A 22,753-nucleotide genomic window follows, 5' to 3' on the forward strand; every position below is an offset into this window, starting at 1 on the left:
AGGGTAATCTGGTCAGGTCAGTTTAAATTTGTGTATTTAATGTTTATGTTTTATGTTTTAATTGAGTTTTAATAAAGGAACCACACATGCTTGTGGTCAGTGGTCAATCCTCAAACCTCCCCCCACCATTTATGTTTCTAAACAAGTCATCCATCAATCTTCTCACAATCACATAGGAGGATGAGGCATATTCACACCCATAAAATATTGACATTTTGTTCATGTTTTTATTCATTTTTGACCATTTCCCTTTTTAAAATGACCGTTAAATCTATAAATTTAATTTTTCCTAAATGTGTTTGTTTTCTTTTTGGCTTTTAATGGTTTTACTTGGTGATGAGCCGATGAAGCTTCATGAAGCCTGTCCCTCATTCTCAGAGCCCACTAGATGGCAATCTTTGCTCTATAATATTTGGTTTTGGCAACTATTTTACGGAAACACCTGTTTGTTTGTAGACCATAGCTCCGTCTACTGAGCTTGGAAAATGATGACACCGTCAAGCTTTATCTGCCTTGTTTTATTGATTCATTATTATTGTTATAACTATTATTGGTCTGTAATGTAAGTAAGTAAGTAAGTAAGTAATTCTTATTTGTATAGCGCTATTCTAGACCAGGGTCACAAAGCGTTTAAACAATCAAAACAATATTCAATAAAGTATATATTTTAAAGATCAAGATAAAACTGATAACACAACAGGAGTTCCAGAAAATCAAGGAAAAGCCTGAACAAATAGAAACGTCTTAATATGTTTCTTAAAGGAGTCAGTAGATCCATCAAGCAAATGTGTGTGTATAATATGTATGTATAGTACATACATACAGTATGGACTTTTAAAATAAATGCATAAACAAGGTTACATTTCAACTTCACTGTTTCTGTTCATTTTCACTCCAACAAACATGTTTCCTCACTTATCTTTCCAACTATACCACTGCACATATTTGGAAAATGTAAGCTTATCTTCTAGTGCATCTTAATATATTTTCAGTTATTGCTCTCTGTTCCTCTGCTCATGTCTCCTCCCCTCTCGCTGTTGCTTTGTTTCACAGCTCGACTGGCTTCTCTCTGCCTCGCTGTGTCGAGTGACCTCATGGCTCCTTTGTAATCTCGCTCAGCCTCAACATCAGTCAATCACCAGCGACCCAATCTGCCATCTTACACCTTTAGCTGCTCCCTCATCCCTCACATCTCCCTTTGTTTTTTCTTCTTCTATACTCTTTCATTTCCCCGTCATCCGTCCCTCCTCACATTGATTTTTGGAGCATGAAAAGAAACACTTGAATTCATTCTTCTAATAAAGTTGTCTGGTGTGTTAATGAAAAAGTCGGTCACATGTGCAGAGGAGAGCTGGTGGCTTTGGTTGAATTATTTGTGTTCTGATCATTTGTTTGACCTTTACGCGGCCCTGCCCTCCAAACTATCCGATTTGTGAAAGCGTCAACATTGACAAAAGAGAGGAGCAATCGCTCACTGCCTGATCTATGATGTATTATTAATGGTTTGAATAGTCTGACATTGCTGCAGAATTGGCTGAAAAACTTCTGGTTCAACCTTTAATTTGCTTCAATGCCACGAGGATGAAGAGAAGGTTCGGAATAACAATCATCCTATCAAGGTTCATGAGGGATATCCGGAGCTGGGTTTTGGTTGGAAAAAGAAAATAAAGATGACAAACAAAGATGGAGAAATAAGAAAAAAGTGTCAGTGTGACGGGCAGAAAGTTCTACTGGTTCTGTTTGACTTCTGTCTTGAAATGAAGAGTCAGAAGCTAAACTATGAATGTATCGTGTTGATCTGTTGTTATAGTGCTGCGATATCAGAGTTGTGTTTGTGCAAATGCGTGACAAGGGTCCTATCATGCATTATTTATACAGAAGATAAACCACAACCTGGATGAATGTGTGGTGAAGATGGGAGCAGTCAAGATAGATGGAACCGTGGGTGGAGAGGAGAGCCAGCATCCACACTGTTGGGCACTTGTAAACAGTGCCAAAAGCCCAATATTTACTAACTCCCCGACATCAATACAGCTGAGTGCAAACAAATGTAGATTCCATTCCGAGTCTACTTTTGATGCGTTTCTTCCAAGGGAATTAAATGGATCGGCAAAGAAATCCATTACACGGTCTCTCCCTGTGCAGTCTCATGCCATCCAGCTGTGTGTCCCACTGTTGTGTGGCTTAGCGTCTTCTTCAACACAGGAATCCCCTCAGATAAAGAGAATTGAAAAAGTATGAATAAGTATGAATACTTTAGCAGCTTATTCCGAATCAATTGCTGCTGTGGGTACGTCTATTTTTTTACGCAAAGGTCAACTAATGTGGTAAACCAACTCTCCTGACTCACTCACATGTTTCAAATGTTGAAGTCTTCCTCTCCAAGATGCAGTAAGTCTCTCACCACGTTTTGAAGTTTACGTACTAGAAAGTCTGAAATCTAGGAAAATCCGACTTGTAAGTCCGGATATCGATACTAGGGCTTTAATAATCGACCCCATATTACTGTTTAAAAATAAACTTTCTTGCCCCGGTCGTGATTTAAGTAGAAAGCAAAAAAAATACTACATATGGAATTACAAAGTTGATATTTATTTGAATTAATACTGTTGTGTTAAAATCTTTACCAGCATTTTGAGAACATAAAGAAAAAGTTAAATTGTAAAATGTACCTACCCTATAAACTGCAAAAGAATAGAAAAATAGTATCTTATACATATTTAATGAGGATTTTCAAAAATATCAGCTTCTTTCCCCAATTATAAGGCCCATGATAGTTTTTTTTTTTTAAGTATTTGATTCTATATATACATACTGTATACATAATATGTTGACTAGGTATATATCAGAGTAGAAGCTGTTGGGGAAGAGACGTTAGTTTATCAGAGGCCAGTTGTTCATTTTTATAATAGTGTGACATGAATCCTGATACCTACTGGGCCTTGAGACTAGATCTAAAGGATGTTTGCTATCAATTCAGAAAGCACTTGTACTTTGTGTACAATGGCGTCTTTACGGTGCTTTGAGATTTAAAGGTACTGAATGTACATATAGAATACATCCCGGAGGAACGAAGTTGTGTGAGCAGAGCTAGACTTCTGCTGATTCCTTCAATTTTAACTTGAATTATTCATTTTGGCAAAAACACTGCTCCACTCCTTCCCTCCTTTGTCTCCCTCGGCCTTTCACTTTGACTAAACACAACACTTTTTCATGCACACTCTTCCCACATGTCCTTCTTATAACTCGGTTACACACCACTTCTCTCCATGCATCTCTCTGTTTGTGTAATTAAGATTTGTATCAGACTTGTTTCCTACAGTCCCGCAGATGCATTTTGTTCCTTTTGATGACAATCTATTTTTTTTTTTTCTGCCACAGTCCAATCGTTGTCATTTTCTGCACCTTCTCCATCTCCCTGCACATTTTCCCTGACTCACTGACTCATGACTCTGGTCCATTAGTATTCCTCCAGGGAAGGTGCTCCTGCACTGTGTCCTGTGTTTCCACAATAACTGAAAACATTGAAAACAAAATACATAGTGTATTGTGTTTGTAAGTTTGTTTGTAGCTTGAACATCAGTCTTAACAACTTTAAAAAACATTCAACTTGCAGTTAGTTTTTGCATAAGCAATATTATTGATTTCATCCGTGCATATGTTCTATTAATGATTTTCTTTTAAGTAATATATCTCCTTGGCGGAGGTATGAACTGTCTCTGTGCTTTTTTTTTAGTAGTGGCTTTAATCAAGGTGTCTCTGTTGACCTCAGTAACTTGACCTACCCAGAGCCGGCAGAGGTCTGGACTCTTAAATCCTACATTTATTCCTGACACCAACACACCCTTGTTCGTGACAGTCAGCAATTTCCTCACTCCATCCCTCAATATTGAAAGTAAAACGTGCTCTCAAGGTCCTTCTTTCTATACACATGACGCTACACATGAGAATGATATAGTAGTATCTAATAGTGTGTGTGTTGTTTGACGTAACTCAGGGACAGAAAAAGGAGGGGGGGTGACATGAAGAGAGACCTGAAAAGACAACATAAAACACTGAATATCATCACACTCCTTCTCTCTCGAGGCCAGAATTACTCCATCTTCCACTGAGGTATCCAAATGACCCTGTGACCCCGCAGGCACATTGGAGCTGCTGCTGTAGAAAAACGGATCAACCTTTCCGACCCTTGCCTTCACACAGTCACTCCTGACACACCGAGCATATTCCAGATAAACCAAGATACATTGTTTTCCTGCTAAACCCTTGGCACTCAAGTTGGGGCCAGTTGCAGTTATTTATTTTATTTCTAATTCTAAATGACTATTCTTAGAACTCAAGTAACTTTCAATGTCATTTCAATGTCAAATAAGCAGCAACAAGTGAGAAACACACATATATCAATTACAGTATCCATGGATAGCACCTTTCACATCCTGATGTCTCACAGATTTTTATGTGATTCTGGTCTTAAAATCTACATTAAAAATAAAATATTCATATAAAGAATCTGTTATATATAAATGTATCTGTGTGAGGAAAACAAGTCATTAAAGAGGAAGAAGAGACTATCATCTCAGCACCTGAAGAAGAGCAATTTGCACTGTACTGGCTTCATTTACTTGCCTCAAGTTTGCCTCCCACAATCTGTCTATTCGAACACCTCCAAACAAATCCCATTGTAGCAAAGCCCTGCCAGTAGTTAAAGCATACATATTTAGCAAGATTGAGTATGATAGACAGCGTTTTTTTAATTGGTCAATATGTGTTTAAATGAGTATGGAGCCTCGCACTAGCAAGTGAAGCTGCACTACATTTATTTTCTAAATGACCAACATTTAAAACCCTGTATGAGTACAATGAATGTTTGTATGAATGAAATTGTTGTTCTTGTCGTATCTTTTAACAATCGTTCACAAATGCAAATGAGGCATTGCTGGAGGCTGAATATTTTTTCTTCTCACTGAAAACCTTGAATTCTTGTCAGTACTGAAAGAAATTTGGGTTTTCATAGAAGCTGATTTTTGTAAGAATGATCATAAACAATGTAAGATGAGTCACCTGCACACAGCCTTTATCTTACCACTGTATCAACAGTTGAATTTCTTAAAGAAGGATTTTCTGTACGACATTTCTACTGGGTTGCATCATATTTGTTCCCCTCTGCAATCATCCAAAGATCGTGAACATTCTATGCGACTTAAAAACACACTTTGATGATTTACAGATCTTATAAACACACTCAACCATCTGTTGTTTGATCTTCCCTGCTTTACTTTATTACTCCAAAAATCAACCAAGAAGTAAGATTTATCACGCGGTGTGATCACATTAAAACACTCAGCCATGCGTCACCGCTGCTTCTCAGGTGTCGTATGTCCACACATGCTGGGCTGACATCAACATCCTGATATACAATGCTGTGGCTAAATGCAGCAGCATGTTTTGGCTGTAAATTACCGGGAAGCTGTTAGAGAGCTGCTCCCCGAGAAACACACCGCAGTGGAATAAGCACGTGAACCACCTCCATGATCTAGATTCACTCCTGCAGGTGCAAAGACCGAAAGGATGGATGGACGTTTCTCATGTTCTCTCAGTTAGGATGAAAGATTATGGTTGTGAGGATTAACACAAATCAATAAAATTAAAGTCTATTTCACCCTCAATGCTAGAAACAACATGTGCATTTATAAAATATTGTGATTTAATAAAAAGTTGATCTTAAACCATCACTTAAATGATGTTTAATTTCCTTACTGGGAAATTTCCTTTCCATTGCATATAATGGCACGAGCCAAGGTCACAGCAGTCTACTGCTGATAGGGTGGGTTCTTCTTGAAGCCAAGGTCACCCCAGTTAGCTACATTTCCCTCCCGGTTGTCAAATCCCAGCTTGAAAGCTGCACGAGAAGCTCCAACAAAAACACGTACGAGTCCGTAAGTGTCTTTGCGATTTGCATACGTGTCCAAAGGAGTGGAGAATGCACACTCAGGATGAATGCGTGCACTGGTACATGTGTAATGGAGATGGTGAGGTCATTCTGGTATGAATAATGAATGTGAATATGCATAAGCTTTGTACCAACGACGGTTACCCATGTAGCTGTCACTCAGAGCCTCCAGTGTATTCACAAATATCACTGACACATCCAAAGTATTTTTTTTTTTCTTCGTAAAATGAAGCATCCAATTTTCCTGCCCTTATTTATGATACTGCAGGGCCGCAGGAGTCGGTGCTGTTCATGGACAAGGTTGCTGAAATTGGTTGTTGAATATGTTTTAGTTTGTGAAAGATATACATGTTACAGGATGTTTCCTACAGCCAGAATGTTTATCTGTCAATTTGTTTACCTGTCTGTCCATCTATCTGTCTACCTACCCATCCGACTTCCAGTCCAACTATCGATCTATATGTTCGCCATTCCAACTATGGATCTATCTGTTCGCTGATCGACCAGTCTGTCCATCCATCTATCTATCCATCCATTTATCTTAACATCTACCCGCTATCCATTTATTTGTCCATCCATCTATCTGTCCATCCATATATCTATCTATCTATTTATATGTCCATCCATCTATCTGTCTATCCAGCTATTTATCTATACATCTACCCGCTATCCATTTATTTGTCTACCCATGCATCAGTTCATCCATCTTTCTGTCTATCAACATATCTCTCCATCCATCCATCTGTCTATCCATCTATCTGCCAATTCATTTATCCATCTATTCCTCCATTCTTATACGTCTATCCATCGACCTGTCTATCCATTTTTTTATTTAACCATCTACCCATCTATCAATCTATTTGTCTATCTGTCTGTCCATCCATCTATCTGTCTATCCATCTATCCATCCATCTATTCCCCTTACCTTTCCATCCATCAGTCTCTCCATCTACCCATCTGCATGTTGTCTAATCTATCTGTCCATCCTGGCATCTACCACTCTTATACATCTTGCGATCTATCTATTCAGCTACCTGTCTATCTGTCTATCTTTTTTCCTCTCCACCCGTCCATCTGTCTATAATTCTGCGCATCTATCAACCTCTATCAATCTACCTGCCCCTCAATTTAACAGTCCATCTACCCGTCTATCATCTACCCGTCTATCCATCTATCTGTCTGTCCAACCATTGCTTTGGCTCTTACAAGGAAAAAGTGCTTTCAACTGTAGCCAAATATAATCTGCATAAAAACCTCTTTTACTTGTTTGGACTCTTTCTGTTGCACATATCTCCCCTCAGTCTGACAACACAGTGTGCTGGAATAGATCTGTTTTCTTAAGAGACGGTAACCTGTGTTCATGCCAGCTTGTTTAAGCTACTATAAATGAAGCCTGTTTGCTAGAGCATCTTGTGGAAGATGCAACTGATTTATTCATTGAACCTGTCCCTAAGAGTCATTATGTAAGAAGGGAAGACTCTAGCAGCTGAGTTTATGACCTCCAGTTAATGTTCTAACTCCCAAAAGCCTACATTTCCACACAAGTCCTGCTGGAAAGACGGGTGCAATAAACATGACTGATGCCTAAACTGAGTCCCCAAAGATTGGTCCCCTAATTGTGCCTGTGCGTGTATTTGTGTGCTTCCATGTCGAGGTGTAAATCTCAAGAATACATTTTAAAGTCATTCTCCATAGGAAAACTTGAGTTATATACACTAACCTTTAGTTGAGAATTTTCCAAATTAATATATCCTACTTAATTACGATAACTATTCTTCTTCAAAGTGGTTGTTAAGCAAGTGTGGATTTTTAGTTCTATTATTCTCTGATCTGGTTCACACTCATCATTCTCTCTTTTCAACTAGAAGAAGGAAAGAAGTTTTCTACATGAGAGATGCATCGAAAATAATCCAATATGTGTCAGGTCAGCCATCACTCAGGGATGTCACATTTCATTTGAAGTAAAGGACACCATGACACAGAGAAGATGGTAGAGAAGTCAAGTCAGAAAAGAAAAGTTGAGGAAATAATTGGTTGTTTCTCCTTCACGCTCACCTTGTCGTTTTCACAGTTTTTGTCACTTTTGTCCTCCACGGTCTTTGTTCCATTGCTGCTTTCCATATGTCGTATCTGTTCTCGAGCGACGTTTTCACGATTGGTGGATTAAATGCACACAAGTCTCTGTGTTGTTTTGTTGCTCTGCCATCTCATGAAATGATCCAGTTATTATGTTGCCCCAGGGACGGATAGCAGATAGACAATGTTATAGCATCCTGCTTTCTTAACTGAAGCAATCATAGCAATTATTTTAAGTAAGATTGGAGGCTCTACAGCTTTCCGCCTCAGCTGTGCAGCCCATGGGAAGTGTGCATAGACAGGAATGTGTGAGCTTTGACAGATTGTCTTAAATTTCCCAGTGGAGATGAGAAAGTTTATGTTCTCAAGACTAATAATCATACTTAAACTGTAAAGGTTTATCAACAATAACGTTTGCATATACTTAAATTTCATGTAAATAAGAGGGAGGAGTATTAGATATTGTTGCCAATGGTCACAAGTTTTTTTTGCCTTTTTTGTAAATAAATGAACCGGATTAGACTCAATATTTCAAATGGTTTACTTTTTTGAGAGTAGAGTGATTTTTTTGTTTTGTTTTTAAGTAACAACATTGCATATTTATATTATAATATTTATATCTTTGCAAATCAAGTAATTCAATAAAATAAATAATAATATAATCATCTCTATTATTATACTAACTGTGTGTAAAATACTGATGCCATATACAACTTTGGATCCGATCGCTGGATTCTTCACTCCAAAATTTTTTACAATCTGGTATATAGTGTTAAAATATTAAAGTGATAAATTACCCAAAATTTAAATTTTCAATTCAAGTTTGGGAGAAATCCGTTTCTTTTTAAGAGATATAGGCAGATATGTACAGTAAGTCTATTTAAATGTGGCGACTAGAGCTCAGTTTTCTTCTTTGTCCAAAAAAACTCACTTAAAAACATTCAAATCCCTGTGGACAGCAGACTAGAAGGTCTTGCGATATTTACCCGATTTCTCCAAACAAGTCCTAGAGTTTAAGGTGTCACAACAAGATGGAAATGACAGACGAGCAGTATTGAGGTATTTGGATGTTTTTAAGTGTCTTTTTGGACGAAAATGACTACTAAGACAACTGAGCTCCAGTCGCTACATTTTGGACTATGGATTTACATTTAAAACATTTTGACATGCATTTAAATCTAGAAATGTATGTTTTTAAATAACCCCTTAATCAACTGAAGGGTGAGTAGAAAACTAGTGAATTTTTAAATTTTAGGTGAGCTATACCTTTAATTATTCAGCAGCTTTACTGACCTCTCCTTTGTATTCTGAGGTTCCAATATACGTTTGAGGAATGACTTCGGCCAAATGCTTTTAGAGAGCATAACCCTAATATTTGAAAATGATCCCTGCGTTTGGGAATGTGAGCGAGAGATAATGAGAAGGAGAGCCAGGAGAAATGGCCTCATCTCCTGCACTCCTGCTGCAAGCCCATGTGTTGGTGGGTGTGTTGGACAGGCCCAATGGCTTGTTTATGAGCAGATTAATTGCTTTTATAGCCTTGTTTCTCTCCGTGAACGGTGCTGGGCGTTTTAATGAACACCCACACCACCAGGTTTTGCGATGCCATTCGTGCCGCTCTGCTTTTCAGAGCGTGGCCGGGCTTTAGCTGGAGCCCACAGCAGCGAAATGCCTAATGCTCTCTGCGTGGCCCTGCACAGGTGACTGATTCGATTGGAGTGTGTGTGGCCCCTCGCAGGTGGGCGCCTGCACTCCAGGCTGAGTGCCACCAGCGGTTAACTGGAGCGTAACTTTAATCATTTCCTGCTGGGCCACGACGACGTAAGCAAGGATTCTGAACATGAAATGCTTTTAGAGGTCCAGACAAATGTTTAGAAAAGACAAAGATTAATGACGTTTGACTGAAATCACAGTGGGACTCATTAGATTAAATTTAATTGCTAAGGAAGCTTCGTCCCATTTTTTATTATATAACCGCAAATAATATATTGCATGTCTTTTTTTCACATCCTTTTGACCCCCGTTTTTATATTTGTAACCCCTTCTCTCCAACTCATTTATCAAGTCTGCGTCTCTTATGCTCTTTTGTCCGTTTAAATTTAACTGACTTGCACCTCAAGTAATGCTAAAGAGACTTCATAGATTGAGTCTCAAACAATGAAGAACAATAAGGAACTTGGCAAATGTAAAATATCATTTTCCATTTTCAAACAAAGCTTCACTAACACTTATTTTAGGGTCAATGTGACCCAAAGGCCAGAAAACGATTGTGTTCATAGTATCCCTTGAACCAGAGAAAACACAAGGGGTACCTCACATTTTTTGGGGGCCTTTGGGTCACATTGACCCTGAGGTAACACAAGGGTTAAAGATTTAAAATAAACGGTAGAAAAGTCAGGAGGGAAGTGTAGGTGCTCGAAATGTTTGTAAGTAAATCCGTGCTATCAGAATATTGTATGAATTGTATTGTATCAATTTAACATTTAAAATGAAGTAACTGTTGTTAATTTAAATCTATTATAAAACATTGAACTATATTTTTAAGAATGATTAAATCCAATAATTTCTATATTGAAGGGTTCAATTATTTTTTGATACATAATTGAATTGAATGTGTATTTTGAAAGGTTAAATTGGGTTAATACTTGAAATATTGTCAAAATGAAATTCTTTTTAATTGCTATTTTTTATAAATAGTGTTATTCTAAACCCAATACTTGAAAATATTATTTACTACATGTAATATTGTTTTAATCCTTTTGAATTCACTATTGTCTGGTGAGAGTATTTTACCAACATTTTTGTATTGAATTAAAATTATTTAAAACATTTTTTAATTTAAAGCAAATTCAACCATTTTCTTAATAGAGATTATTGAATTATTCCCAAGAATTTTTTTTTTTTTTAAATGGCTTCAATATTTAAAATTTTCAATTTAACCATTGGATATTGTAATGCACTTTTATGCGAGTAAATTCACTCAGCAGGGCCGTCATTGTGTTTTTGTTTATGCTGTATAATAATGGTATAATTTAGATGTACGCAATAATTTGTCGATATTTATGATACTTTGTTTGGGCGTAAAGTAAAGTTCCCTCCAGGGACGTTGCCTTTCTGACTTTGCACCTCTTTTACTATACTTTGGCAATAACTTTTACAATCTTATTAAGCAACAATGCAGATCTCTCCATTTGACCATAATGCCCAATAAAAGAGACTTTAAAGTTTATATGTTTACCCGCAGCTCTTTGCATTTATATTGCTGGGTTTCTTGCCGGCGTTGCATCCTTTAGATCGGTGCTTTTCTGCTCGGCTGCCACAGAGACACGCAGTATTGAATGTTGTTGTAAAAGAAGCTGCTTTACTGTTTGCTTACTACGGCACGTTATTGGTCGGCTTTAGCACCGCGATCAAGGCCACCAGGGGAGCCAAGAGTGCTAAATCTACAGGGGGTTTGTAGCAGGGGGGAAATGCAGCCGTGAAAGGTCCTTATTCCTTCATCATGGGCTAGAGTTTACAAACCTCAGGGTCACGTTCATTTGCTAAAGGGTTAAAGATTGACAGGCGGGCTGATCTAGTCACCACCTGGTTAATTCTTGTGTCAATTGACATCCTCCTGTTGGTTGATGAAGGTTTGTATAAATATGGTCGTGGCTCTAAAGAATGAGTAATCATGAGGACACAAAGCTGATTCCTGCCTCCTCGATCCAAGTGCACACAGACGCTGCAGCAGGGGAGCAGAATGAGGACATGAGGAGGATGGCAGAGATGGCACCAGTCGCCTGGCATGCCGGGGCAAAAGACTCTAGGGATCTCTGACTGATAGATGCTGCATCTGTGTCCTTTGGAAAAAATTAACTTTGATTGTTTTTTTCTTGTTTTTTTCTTCTTTTTTCTTTTTATTCTTTTCATGTCGATTTGAAAAAAGGACACACCTCAAGGTCACAAACCTGTTCAGTTACAAGACTTAAATTGTATCTGCTAGAGTAGAGAGTGTCAATAACTAAATAGAGGCTTTCATTTCTGAACAAAAAAGGTTTTTCTCCCCATATTTAACACTTTTAAGTTTCATTTATACTTTTTTTTCCCACCAGGTTATTAAAAAAAAAAAAATTGACTTTTCTTCGATCATTAATATTCAATCATTTGATTGAATACCTTATTCTGTATAATGTCCAGTGAATTGAAATATGTATTTAAAAAGAAAAGACACTTTACAACTCATTATATGATTTATTTGTGTATGAAATTTACAAAATAGTCAAAAACGACATTCCTAGATCGAAGTGTGGAGTAAAACACCCAGCTCGTGCCAGATTACATAAAAATAATTTACTGAATTGAACTTTTACTATGTAACAATAAGTATTTGTTACATAATAAATGTGGGTTAATATAAAATAAAACATATTTCACTTCTCTACACAGAGATTTGTGAAAGTGTTTTAAATAACATGGACACATTTTGAGTTGTAGTCCGAAAAAGCGCCACCTGATGGCACTAGTCTGCATGCTCTGCCTCTAACATGTGCATCAGGGTGTATTGAGGATTGCAGTTAATTAAGTTCATCAGGAAAAACAAACAGATGGCCAACGTTCTGCAGTGCTGGAAGAAGATAAAGCAGAGCTTTCGCCAGCCCTCCACGACACAAAGCTTGGAGACTAGAACTGGCTCGGAGACGCCCAGAGAGGAGGAAGGAAGGACACTTTGGTGAAGTTTATCAAGCTTGAAATACGACAGGGAGACAAGGCCGTGGTAAAAGTGACCTTAAAGAGCAACAGAGTTGAAAATAGCCCAGCAATGAGGGAACTAGATTATGACTTTGTCACTGTTTTTATAGGCTGACGGGATGTGTGTGTGCCCGGCTGTCACTCTTTAATCTCAGCTGAGTTAGAGCGGGGACTTTGTAAGAGCTGGGAAGTGATTTAAATCATGCGTGTGAGTGTTGAACTGGCCGTAGATCAGTCGGAGGTTCAAGGGACAGATTTACTCCCCGTGTACTGGACAGATGAAGGCCATTTCTCCGAGCAGGCCATTTCTGTGTTTCTCTCACTGGTTGGCTGGCTGTCGTCCAGTTTAATTTCTTCAGAGCCCGCAGACTTCTTTTCTCACCTTACCTTCTTCTCACCACCAGAGGGAAACTTTTAGTTTGAACCATCTATTCACTGGTCTCAGGGAAGCATATTTCTTTTTTTGTCCTTTGTCCCTGCAGCTCAATTTTATTGCTGCATTACTCATGTCTAGCGTCTCCTCTCAACCTTTTTGCTGAAGTGTTTAATTTGTTTTTCACTCTTGTATCATTTCATTGAGAAAACGGTGGTGTTGTATTTTATTTTGGAATTTCTTAGAAATGTTATTTTCTGCTTTATTTAAAGGCAATGATTGAATTGTAAACAAGTATGTGTATGAAGAACAAATATTTAAGTTGTAAAATTGGATTTTGAAACGTAATTTTTAGATTTTCATTTATGTTTTCAACAATAGTCATTGTTTACAGCAACAAAATGCGTTTTTTTGTATTTATTCTAGTGTAACACAAGTTTTTTTTACTCCAGCTTGTTGGACCTAAGTGTTACAATATGTGAGGTTATTGTGTTCAATGTGATGTGCAGTCGATTGAAAGGGTTGTAAACCAGAAGGTGCTCCTCATGCGAGAATAAAAAACAGTAAAACAAAGTATCTCGGAGTAAAAACAACACAAAAAATAATCCGCTTTATAAAGGTTCGATATCATATATGAGGCGAGGCTAGTAAACGCATGAGAGCGCAGCTATTTACAGACAGTAACTTTTATTATTCTACTCTCTTCACTATTTCATTGTCTGCTTTTCTCCTCTGAGATCGCTCACAAGCCAAAAGGGACACATTTCAAGTATTACGATGAATTGATTCTGTGATATTGTTCGCTCAGAAAGCTGCTGTAAAACTAATTGTCTTGTGAATTGAGAACATAAAGGAACAATAAATGTTAAATATCAGTGTCTCATAAAAGTGAAGTTAAAAATCCTACACAGACCAGGGGAAAAGATGTCTGTGTCTATCATGCTAATCTAGGTTGTAAAGGATTTGCCCGCATAAAAATAAATGTCTATGTGTATTAAAACAATTCTGTTATGTTCACTGTTTGTAAGTATACTTGTGTTCATCACCCCTTTCTTCCACCCATAGTCCAGCTGTAGTGTGTTTGTTTTCTGTAAAGTTGTTGTAGTGACCAATGGGCCGGTTGTTATTCTTCTATCTTTCTTGTCTATCTTTCTCACGGTCAATTACTCCTTAATAAATCCACCAACAACTCACATATTTGCTCGCACACTCACAATCACATACGTATATCCACACCACGATCGATACATGCCTGCTTGGCACTGCCAAAGCCCAAAATGACTATAGATTTTCTGTCCGCACTGCTACTGAATTATGCAAACCTCTGGTTTATGTCCCCGTACTTTTTTTGGCATCGCCTTTCCTGAAATGATGTGGGCTTTTCCTCGGGGGCAGAGGTTTAGAGCTCGCTTAATGATGTAGCTGAGATATTATAACCACGTTTGGAGTCAAGGGAGTATAAAAAGTGTTTATACAAGTCAACTGGTTATGAATCAAACTATAATTGCAAAATGTTTTTATGAAATCAATACCACGATCTCTGAAAGTTGTAAATGTTAATTCAGGAGCTTCCTGGACTTGCAAGAGATTAAATGAGAACTACATCTTCGCAAATTTAGCCAAACAAAACGTACTGGCTACTAATTTAATTAGTTAGATTAAAAACATTTTTGACGACATTTTTGTTTTAAAAGATCAAGATAATGGTAGCAAAATGTTAACTTATATTAATGTTTTACTTTGTTCAGTAGAAGCATCGTTTTAAAAGTGGGTTAAGAAATGCAGTTGATTTAATTGGAAAATATTGGTTAAACAAACTGGAATGAAGGTATATATAGGAATAAAAGGTCTGCAGCTATATTTTTTGTTTGTGAGGTGAATCCAGAATTTGCTCATATGGGTGGATGGACAGAAAGATGAATGGTGGATGGATGGTGGATCAATGGACGTATGGGTAGAAGGTGGACAGACTGATGAAAAGGTGGTGGATGGAAGGATGGTGAATAGATCATGGACCGATGGTTGGATGGAAGGTAGACAGAGGGTTGGATGGTGGATCAATGGATGGATGGATGGGTAGAAAAACGTACTGATGAAAAGGTGGTGGATTAAAGGATGGTGAATATATGGTGGACAGAGGGTTTGGTGGTGGATGGATGGATGGATTAATGGTGGATTGATGAACAGACGGATAGTTATGGAAGGATAGGTGGGGCAATGAATGGTGGAGCAATAGATGGATGAATGAATGGAGGATGGATGAATGGATAGATGAATTGTGGATTGGTGGATGGATCAAAACGTGAATAGATAAATGAAAAGATGGATGGTGTATAGAAGGTGGACCAATGGATGTATGGATGGATAGTGGGTAGATGGTGGATAAAAGGTGGACAAATGGATGGATGATGGAAGAGTAGGTGGTGGATTGACGGGTGAATGGATGAAGGAAAACATGGAAGGTGGATGAATGGATTGTGGATGGACAGTTATAGAGGGTAGACCGATGGTTGGATGATTGGATGGACAACCAGTCGGATGGATGATTGGATGGAAATGCAAGCTGACAGGTATATTTGCCAGTTAATTTCCAATGAAGTAAAAGTTATTTGGATGATTAGATATTTCTCAAGGATCTGTGTTAATATATCGTCGACTATATGTTTAACTTGTGTCTCTGCAGAGAGATATCAGTGTTTATTTTACAGAAGCAGGATTTAGTTTCCATTTCCACATCTCCTCGTCTTTGGCAGTAGTTCAAGAGCAGAAGTAGAGAAACAGGAAAGAACAAGATGTAAAACAGCTCTTTGAAGTGATCATTGATCACAAGTCAGAGTCCTTGATTCAATCTAATGAGCTACTTGTTTCTTCTGGGAGGCAGCGCAGCGAGGAAAGGATCCACGCCTGCCACAGGAAGTCAGCCAAACATGATAAACAGTCGAGTGCTGCCACGCCGTGAATATCTTACGACTTTATATTGAAGTCATATGTTTGTTTTATTTTGACTTTTATTTGCTTCTGGTGAATCATTTTATTTGGTGGTTTTATCAAAGTGGCAGATTCAATGCTGTAGCGGTTAAAGCAAACTTCTTAGTTTATATGAGCAAGTGACATATCTCACAGTGTTTTATTAAGGTTCTCCTGTCCTCACTTAGAAACAGGAAAGTTTACTGTTTTATTACTCAAATATCCAAGTGTTATTCCTCACATAAAGCAAGCTATAGAGCCCCGAGAAATGACACTCTGGATGCTGCTGCTCTGTGTCCTCATGTGACCCCGTTGGTTCATCAGGAAGGAGCGCTTCACTTCGTGTGTTGCTTTGTAATTGAATCATTCTGGATGATGATGTGGAAACAGGCCGGTCCTCATCGAGCAGCACTGTTGAGCCACCAGGATGTAGCCGATGGGCGCAGAGCAGTGGGAGACTTAAAACTACTTAAGTATCTTCATAAAGTCTTAATTATTCACCACGTGTGCAATATAAGAACAACTGAAGCTCATGAATCATGTGGCACTTCTTATCCCTTTGCATACTTGTTTCTTACTAATCTTTCATTTTCTGTAGCCTGCCAAACGGTTGTTTCAGAATCAAAGTAGATTAGTTTTCATGTTGGTGCCAGAGTTTAAGATAAGATAAGGGTTGTAAATAATGGATCAAAATGAAAGTAAAACTGATGTTTAAGAGATAATAAAAATGTATACAGCCTCAAAAATAAAATGAATCCTTTGTGTCTTAGGTGCAGTTGAAGAGCCTGGACAGTGACTTCAAGCAAGACATCGACGTGGACTCTCAGCTGCAGACGTGAGTCACTTCAAGTTTAAACTATCTTTTACAGCAGATGTGTTCAATTGTTCTCTGTCTCTACACAGTAATCTGATCATGAACCTGGACAGCAACATCAATATCAACATCCAGCCGTTGGAGTCAAAGGTCTTGATGTAAGTTCAGTTTACTTATTATAATAACATACTTTTGGTTCTTCATTTTAAGGTTGTAAAATTACATTTTAAGTGGTATTTATAGTTTGTGTAATAACAGTTTTTTAAACTGTATAAGAAACTTTTACTTTGCCAGTTAAAGAATTACCAGGTGTGTTTTTGTCGTCATGGTAGGACCTGAAACAATTCCTAAAGCTGAAACTAATATTTCTTTATGCATGGATTTAAGTTGCACTCAAAGCTGCAAAACTAAAAATCACTATCCAACTGGTCTCCTCACTCAATAAACACTCTCTTACCTCCCTTCCTAGGTTCGTTCTCAGAACTGCTCTTTCTTAATCTCGCTCCCTCTCAGTGAACTCATCACTGCACCTCTGTGTGCTTAGTGGAGTTTTTGTCATCATACCACACACATTGTATTAATAAAATAGTAATTAAGGCACGGAAATTCATGTCCAACTTTCAACACAGGCAGATGAATCTCCTCTGTGTTTAAGAAGTGATATGTGAGATATGTTTAAGTGAGATGAGCACAAAGTTAATGTTTTTTAGATGAGCTACTGCAGTTTGAACCATGCAAGTTACATCCTGTTTACATTTGGCAGGTTTGTCTATAAGGGTTGAATGTGTATATGTACGTATATATAAAGCCAATTGATGTAGTCTGTTTGCTTTTTTTGCTTCAAATGCTTAACCTTTTATTCTCTATACAGCTGAAGATATCTTTGAAATATATATATTTATTTATTTATTCCCAAATACACTTGGGAATTGTTTTCTATTTCATTTGAAGAACACTGTCCATTGTAAGTAGATAAAAAAAACACCTTCATGAGTTTCAATTACTTGCTTTGTCTGTCTCTGTAGTATTCAGCGAGCCTGGCGTGACTTTCTCCAGAGGCAGGATGTGGAAAAAAGGAGCCCCTCCCCTCACTCCTTCTCCTCCTCTGACAAGATGAGCATGTCCATCAGCATGGCCACCTTGTCAGATGGCAGCACTCCAGTAAGTCACCGGAGATAAACACTTTTGTCTCAATCAATTGATTCTTGAGAAGATGGTTGGGGATGGTGAATATATCATTACAGTCCAGAAGGTGGCAGTACATCCCAGTGGTATCGCACCAAACAAGCAATACACACACACACACACACACACACACACACAGGGATGAAAAGGGGCTCAGTGAGAATTGAAATCAGTAAAACAGCCATTTTCATTCAGAGCATCCTCTGCGCATTTAACCAGACCACCGTAAATCCCCTGGATTTTCTCAGCTACGCCTGTTCCGGTCATTACGATTCCATACTGGCTCCACATACAGTCTTCTAGCTGAATAGCAAGTGTGTGTACCTTCCTCCACTAATCTCTGTTGCTGCAGTCAACAGGCAGGGTTAAATCCTGGAGACGTCTTGTGTTTAAGCTCAGTCAGTGTCGTCCTGTCCACCTCATATAACAGCGGAAAAAAAGGGCTTTGAGTGAGAGTGAAGAGGGATCTGGTGGATGAAAGAAGGTCACACAGGCCAGTGGGCTCCAGTCACACATGCAGACGTATAAAATGATCCTATTCGTCCTGACGCCATGTCTTCTGTTGTAGTTGTTAGAGTTGAATCCTGTCCAATAAGGTCAGGCCTGCACACAAACATGTGTAGGATGAACACACACTTGTATAAACCATGGCTGTGTTTGAGAGCCTCTGGGACAGTGAGGAAAAAAATGCTTAGCTCAGTAACTGCAACCTGCCGACAAGGGCAGATGATCATCGCAAACCAAATGAGAGAGTGTGTGTGTGCGTGTCCTTGTGTCTAGATTGTAGTGATATCTTGAGGGCAACAAGAGTTTTTATGTGACACTCATGAAATCAAAGTCATCGGTTTCAGCTTTGTTTTTCGGTTTAAGACGTTCATTTTCAATTCAGTTAATCCCTCATATAAACATTTACAATTGAAACCCTTTTTTTACAATAATGTCAACGCAAAATTACACTTTCTTGCGTGCGTCCTTACAATTTTGATGTATTATTATAACATCCAGCAATACATTTTTTCACCTCCCTATTTGCAGCAACCACTCACACAGACAAATATGATATGTAGCCATATTTTCCTGAGACTCGGTGATGTGGCAGCCTGTTCCAAAGTGATTGAATTTGTAACCTTTGTACCTCCAACATCAGTCTTTGACAAACCCTGTGGCTTGACACTGTGTAAATACATATGTGCCTGTGAGTCTGTGCACCCATAGTACATAAATCTATGTCAAAATGCCAGCTATTTGTATTCATTCTTCTGTGGATAAGTGCAGAGTGTATGACGTAGAAACTTCAATTCAGTGACAATTTCATTCATACCGTCACCATGGCGATGCTGGGGACATTTTGTAAGATGTGGGTGAATGGAATCAATCGACACGGATGGACATCAATCACTGTCGCTTAGAAATCATCAGACTCATAGAAACATCTTGTAGTCAAACGCAAGGTGAATCTGTGGTTTGTGGGAGGGAGCTGTCCTCCACTGTGGTGCTGAACTCGGAGAAAACTGTGGAGCACACTCTGCATAGTTTTAGTTGGATGAGGCAATACGTTTTATTTGACAGTTGGAAAGGGTTATCAGGTCTTCAATTAACTTTTTTATTCTTTTGATAAAATTAGGAAAAATTCATAAAAACGACAAACCCCCCCCCCCCCCCCCCCCAACCCCCCCACAATATCTTATATCGTAATGACCGTGATCTTAAATAAAGAAAAAGTTATTCAGCTGTCAGAGGTATTTTGACATGATCGTTCTTTGACCTCATGAGGGCCTCATAAATACAGTGAAAGGGCCGCATGTGGCCCCCGGGCAATACTTACCCATGTCTGAGGTAAACAGATTTTCAAGTCACACATATCATCACTTCTTCTTTATGATGAATTGAGTAATTCCCTTTGTGTATGTTTAGATTTAGGATTGGAGATGAGCCAAAACAATGATAGTTATGGTGTTTATTCACTTGCTTTATGTGTGGAAGCAACCAATCACAGTGAAGGGCGCATGGCAATAACGGCCAAAACCAGCCTCGGTAGTAAGAAACAGTTCTTTCCTACGGATGGAGGTAAGATTTCGAATTTGTTATGGTTGCTTTTCAGAATTAGTTATGTTAATACGATTCATTTGAATAAGTTCTATGAACAGTATTGATTAAACGGTTAATAATTTTTAATGTCTGGGCTCATCTCTTTGCACATTTTTTTGTATTCATCTCCACAAATGTAAATGTGGTAAAAAAGTAAAGCTTGAAAGTTAAAAGGACATACATCTTCGACGACAGCGGCTCACTTTCGACAAACCAATCTTAAACAAATCCAATAAAGCGCTTTTTGAATGCTCCCGCAGGATCTAGAGGTGCAAGGCTGTTGTAACATCTGCATAAAATCCATATTAGTTGTATCATCAAGAAGGACACACAAGAGTAACTTTGCCCTTCGAGTTATTGGATGTGCAATGAGACCTCCCCATCTGCCAGCTGTCATTCCACTGATCCCCCTCCTTGTTTAATTAATGCTCTTTTAGTTTGTAATTTATTTTAAAATACCTTCTTTTTTTTTTCCTCACACTTCCTCCCTCCCTCTGTACTAAGCGCCGCTCTTTTCTTTATCACATGCTCACCCACCTACTGTTCTCTTGACTTTATCAGGTCATGCAGCTGCAGCAGAGCTCACAGGCACCTGGCAGCAGAGATAAAAATGGGTTGGGAAAAGTTTGGGGAATTTTAGCGGAAGACTTTTGGCCGTATAGAGCACGGGTACATACAGAGATAAGAGACGGTCGGACATGTTTAACTACCGTCTCAGGCCTCTTATTAAGCATGTGTGGGACTGTTGTCCCCAAATAAACCCTCGCGTCTCTTTCTACTGAATCATCATTACTCCCAGCCTCAGCAGATTACTGAGTCAGCAGGAAACACTCTTACCTATCAGCAGTTAACCCTTTACATTATCCAGCTGTGGCTGTTTGCAGTGTTCCAGCATGGGTTGTGCTTTGTGTCGGAGAGGTTTTTGGGTTATGATATATTGGGGTCACCATTAGTGTTATAGGAAGTGTTGTCCTTAAGGCCCTGTGTGACCTAATTCACTTGTTGTTATCGCAAAACGACAGTGTGTGTTATTGTCACTTAATGAGATGGTTGTTCAGCCGTGCTGCAAATGTTTCCACCTGCCATGAGAAAACTACAATTTAAAAGCCCAAATGTCCACCAAAAGACTAATTTTGACCAATTTTGTGATTTATTTGTATGCCTCCACCCCCTCCCATTTTTAGCATTTGAAATATGGTTGTTGGAAACGCTTTGAATGCAGATAAACATGACAAAAATGAATTAAAGCCAATATCTCATCACATAATCATTGTTCTATTTTCATTATTAGTCCAAATGTTTTTCAATAATCATAGTGAGAGTTTGCTTGCTTACCAATTATTTTAATATCATGTATATTTTTCAAATTTTCTGAAAGGCTTGGATTATTTTTAACTATCATAACTCAGAAGATCTCTATCTCTTATTTAAATGCTCTTGACTATCATTTGACTTGACAACCTGCATGTAAAGTCTGTAGGTGTCATGTGACCAGCAAACTGCCTCACAGTGGGCCAGAGAAAGGAAGTTAGTAAGTAATATTTGTAGAGCGATTTTCTAGACCCGGCTCACAACGCGCTTAAACAATCAATACAATACCCAATAAAATAGATGCTTAAAAGGTCAAGACAACACCGAGACCCACACAGGAGTCTCAGAGAATCAAGGAAAAGCCTGCACGAATAAGTGTTTTCATATGAAGCACTGAGAGACTTTTTAAGTTAACGGGAAGATAAAACGAGGAACCCACACAACAGTCTTTCAAGAGTCTTTATCTTGTTTTGTTAACATTCAGTTGCACTATTCGGACATAAGGGGGAGCCAGAAACACTCTTCAAAAACTACTGCTAGGGTCTTTAATCGAGCCAACTTTAGAAGATTCTTTCCTTCTTTTGCACAAATAAAAGACTAGATCTAGTCTCAGAATCCATTTATATCACTAATTGATGTATTTTAATATATATTTATTGACTGAAGAAATTTGAGTTAACAATAATATACATGAAAGATTATGCAGTTGTATTTTTTTTAACTTGGTGTACAGGCTGTGCCATTGCTCTTGAACATTCTTTCACAATGACTTTTTTTTACTTTTACTCTCTAGCATGGACTAGAAAAGCCAAGTGATGATTTATTGTAATTATGCAAATGTGACATAAGGCTTTGAAAATTAATGCTAACCCCCACTAGTCCCTTTATCTCTGGAGGATGGGAGAAACGAGAGTCGGTGCCTTGACAATCCTGTTACTATAATACCGTGGCCAATGTAAAACACCTAGGTCAGGCAATTAAGGATTCCCTTGAATTAGTTATTGAAGTCGCTTGGAGTCGATTAATCTTTTTCTCGCCATTCATTAACTTTAAATTGATTGGAAGAGGCTTCTTGCAGATGGTTTTCTCTCCTGCTCGTATTCCCCACCAGTGATTCTTGCACTGGGTGTGTAGTCAAGGTTTAATGGACATAATCCCTCATGTCATATTTCCTTCACCTTGATGAGATTGTAGCTGGGCGAGTGTATGAGGTGGGAAGTACAAAAGCCACCATGAAAAAGATTCCGGGGTATTGACA

At 38.3% G+C, this 22,753-nt stretch overlaps 1 protein-coding gene across 1 annotated transcript in view; it reads left to right on the forward strand.

Moving 5' to 3' along the window:
• The window catches only part of schip1 (schwannomin interacting protein 1), a 189,783-nt gene that overhangs the window by 23,842 nt on the left and 143,188 nt on the right, over positions 1–22,753 (forward strand). The window contains exons 5-7 of the mRNA XM_087796382.1: positions 16,868–16,932; positions 17,001–17,069; positions 17,937–18,072. Coding sequence (XP_087652508.1) covers positions 16,868–16,932; positions 17,001–17,069; positions 17,937–18,072 — 270 coding nt within the window. The remainder of the gene's footprint in view (positions 1–16,867; positions 16,933–17,000; positions 17,070–17,936; positions 18,073–22,753) is intronic.

Source organism: Callionymus lyra, chromosome 7 (genome assembly GCF_982586985.1).
Source record: "Callionymus lyra chromosome 7, fCalLyr1.hap1.1, whole genome shotgun sequence".
In the NCBI taxonomy this organism is placed as follows: Eukaryota; Metazoa; Chordata; class Actinopteri; order Syngnathiformes; family Callionymidae; genus Callionymus; species Callionymus lyra.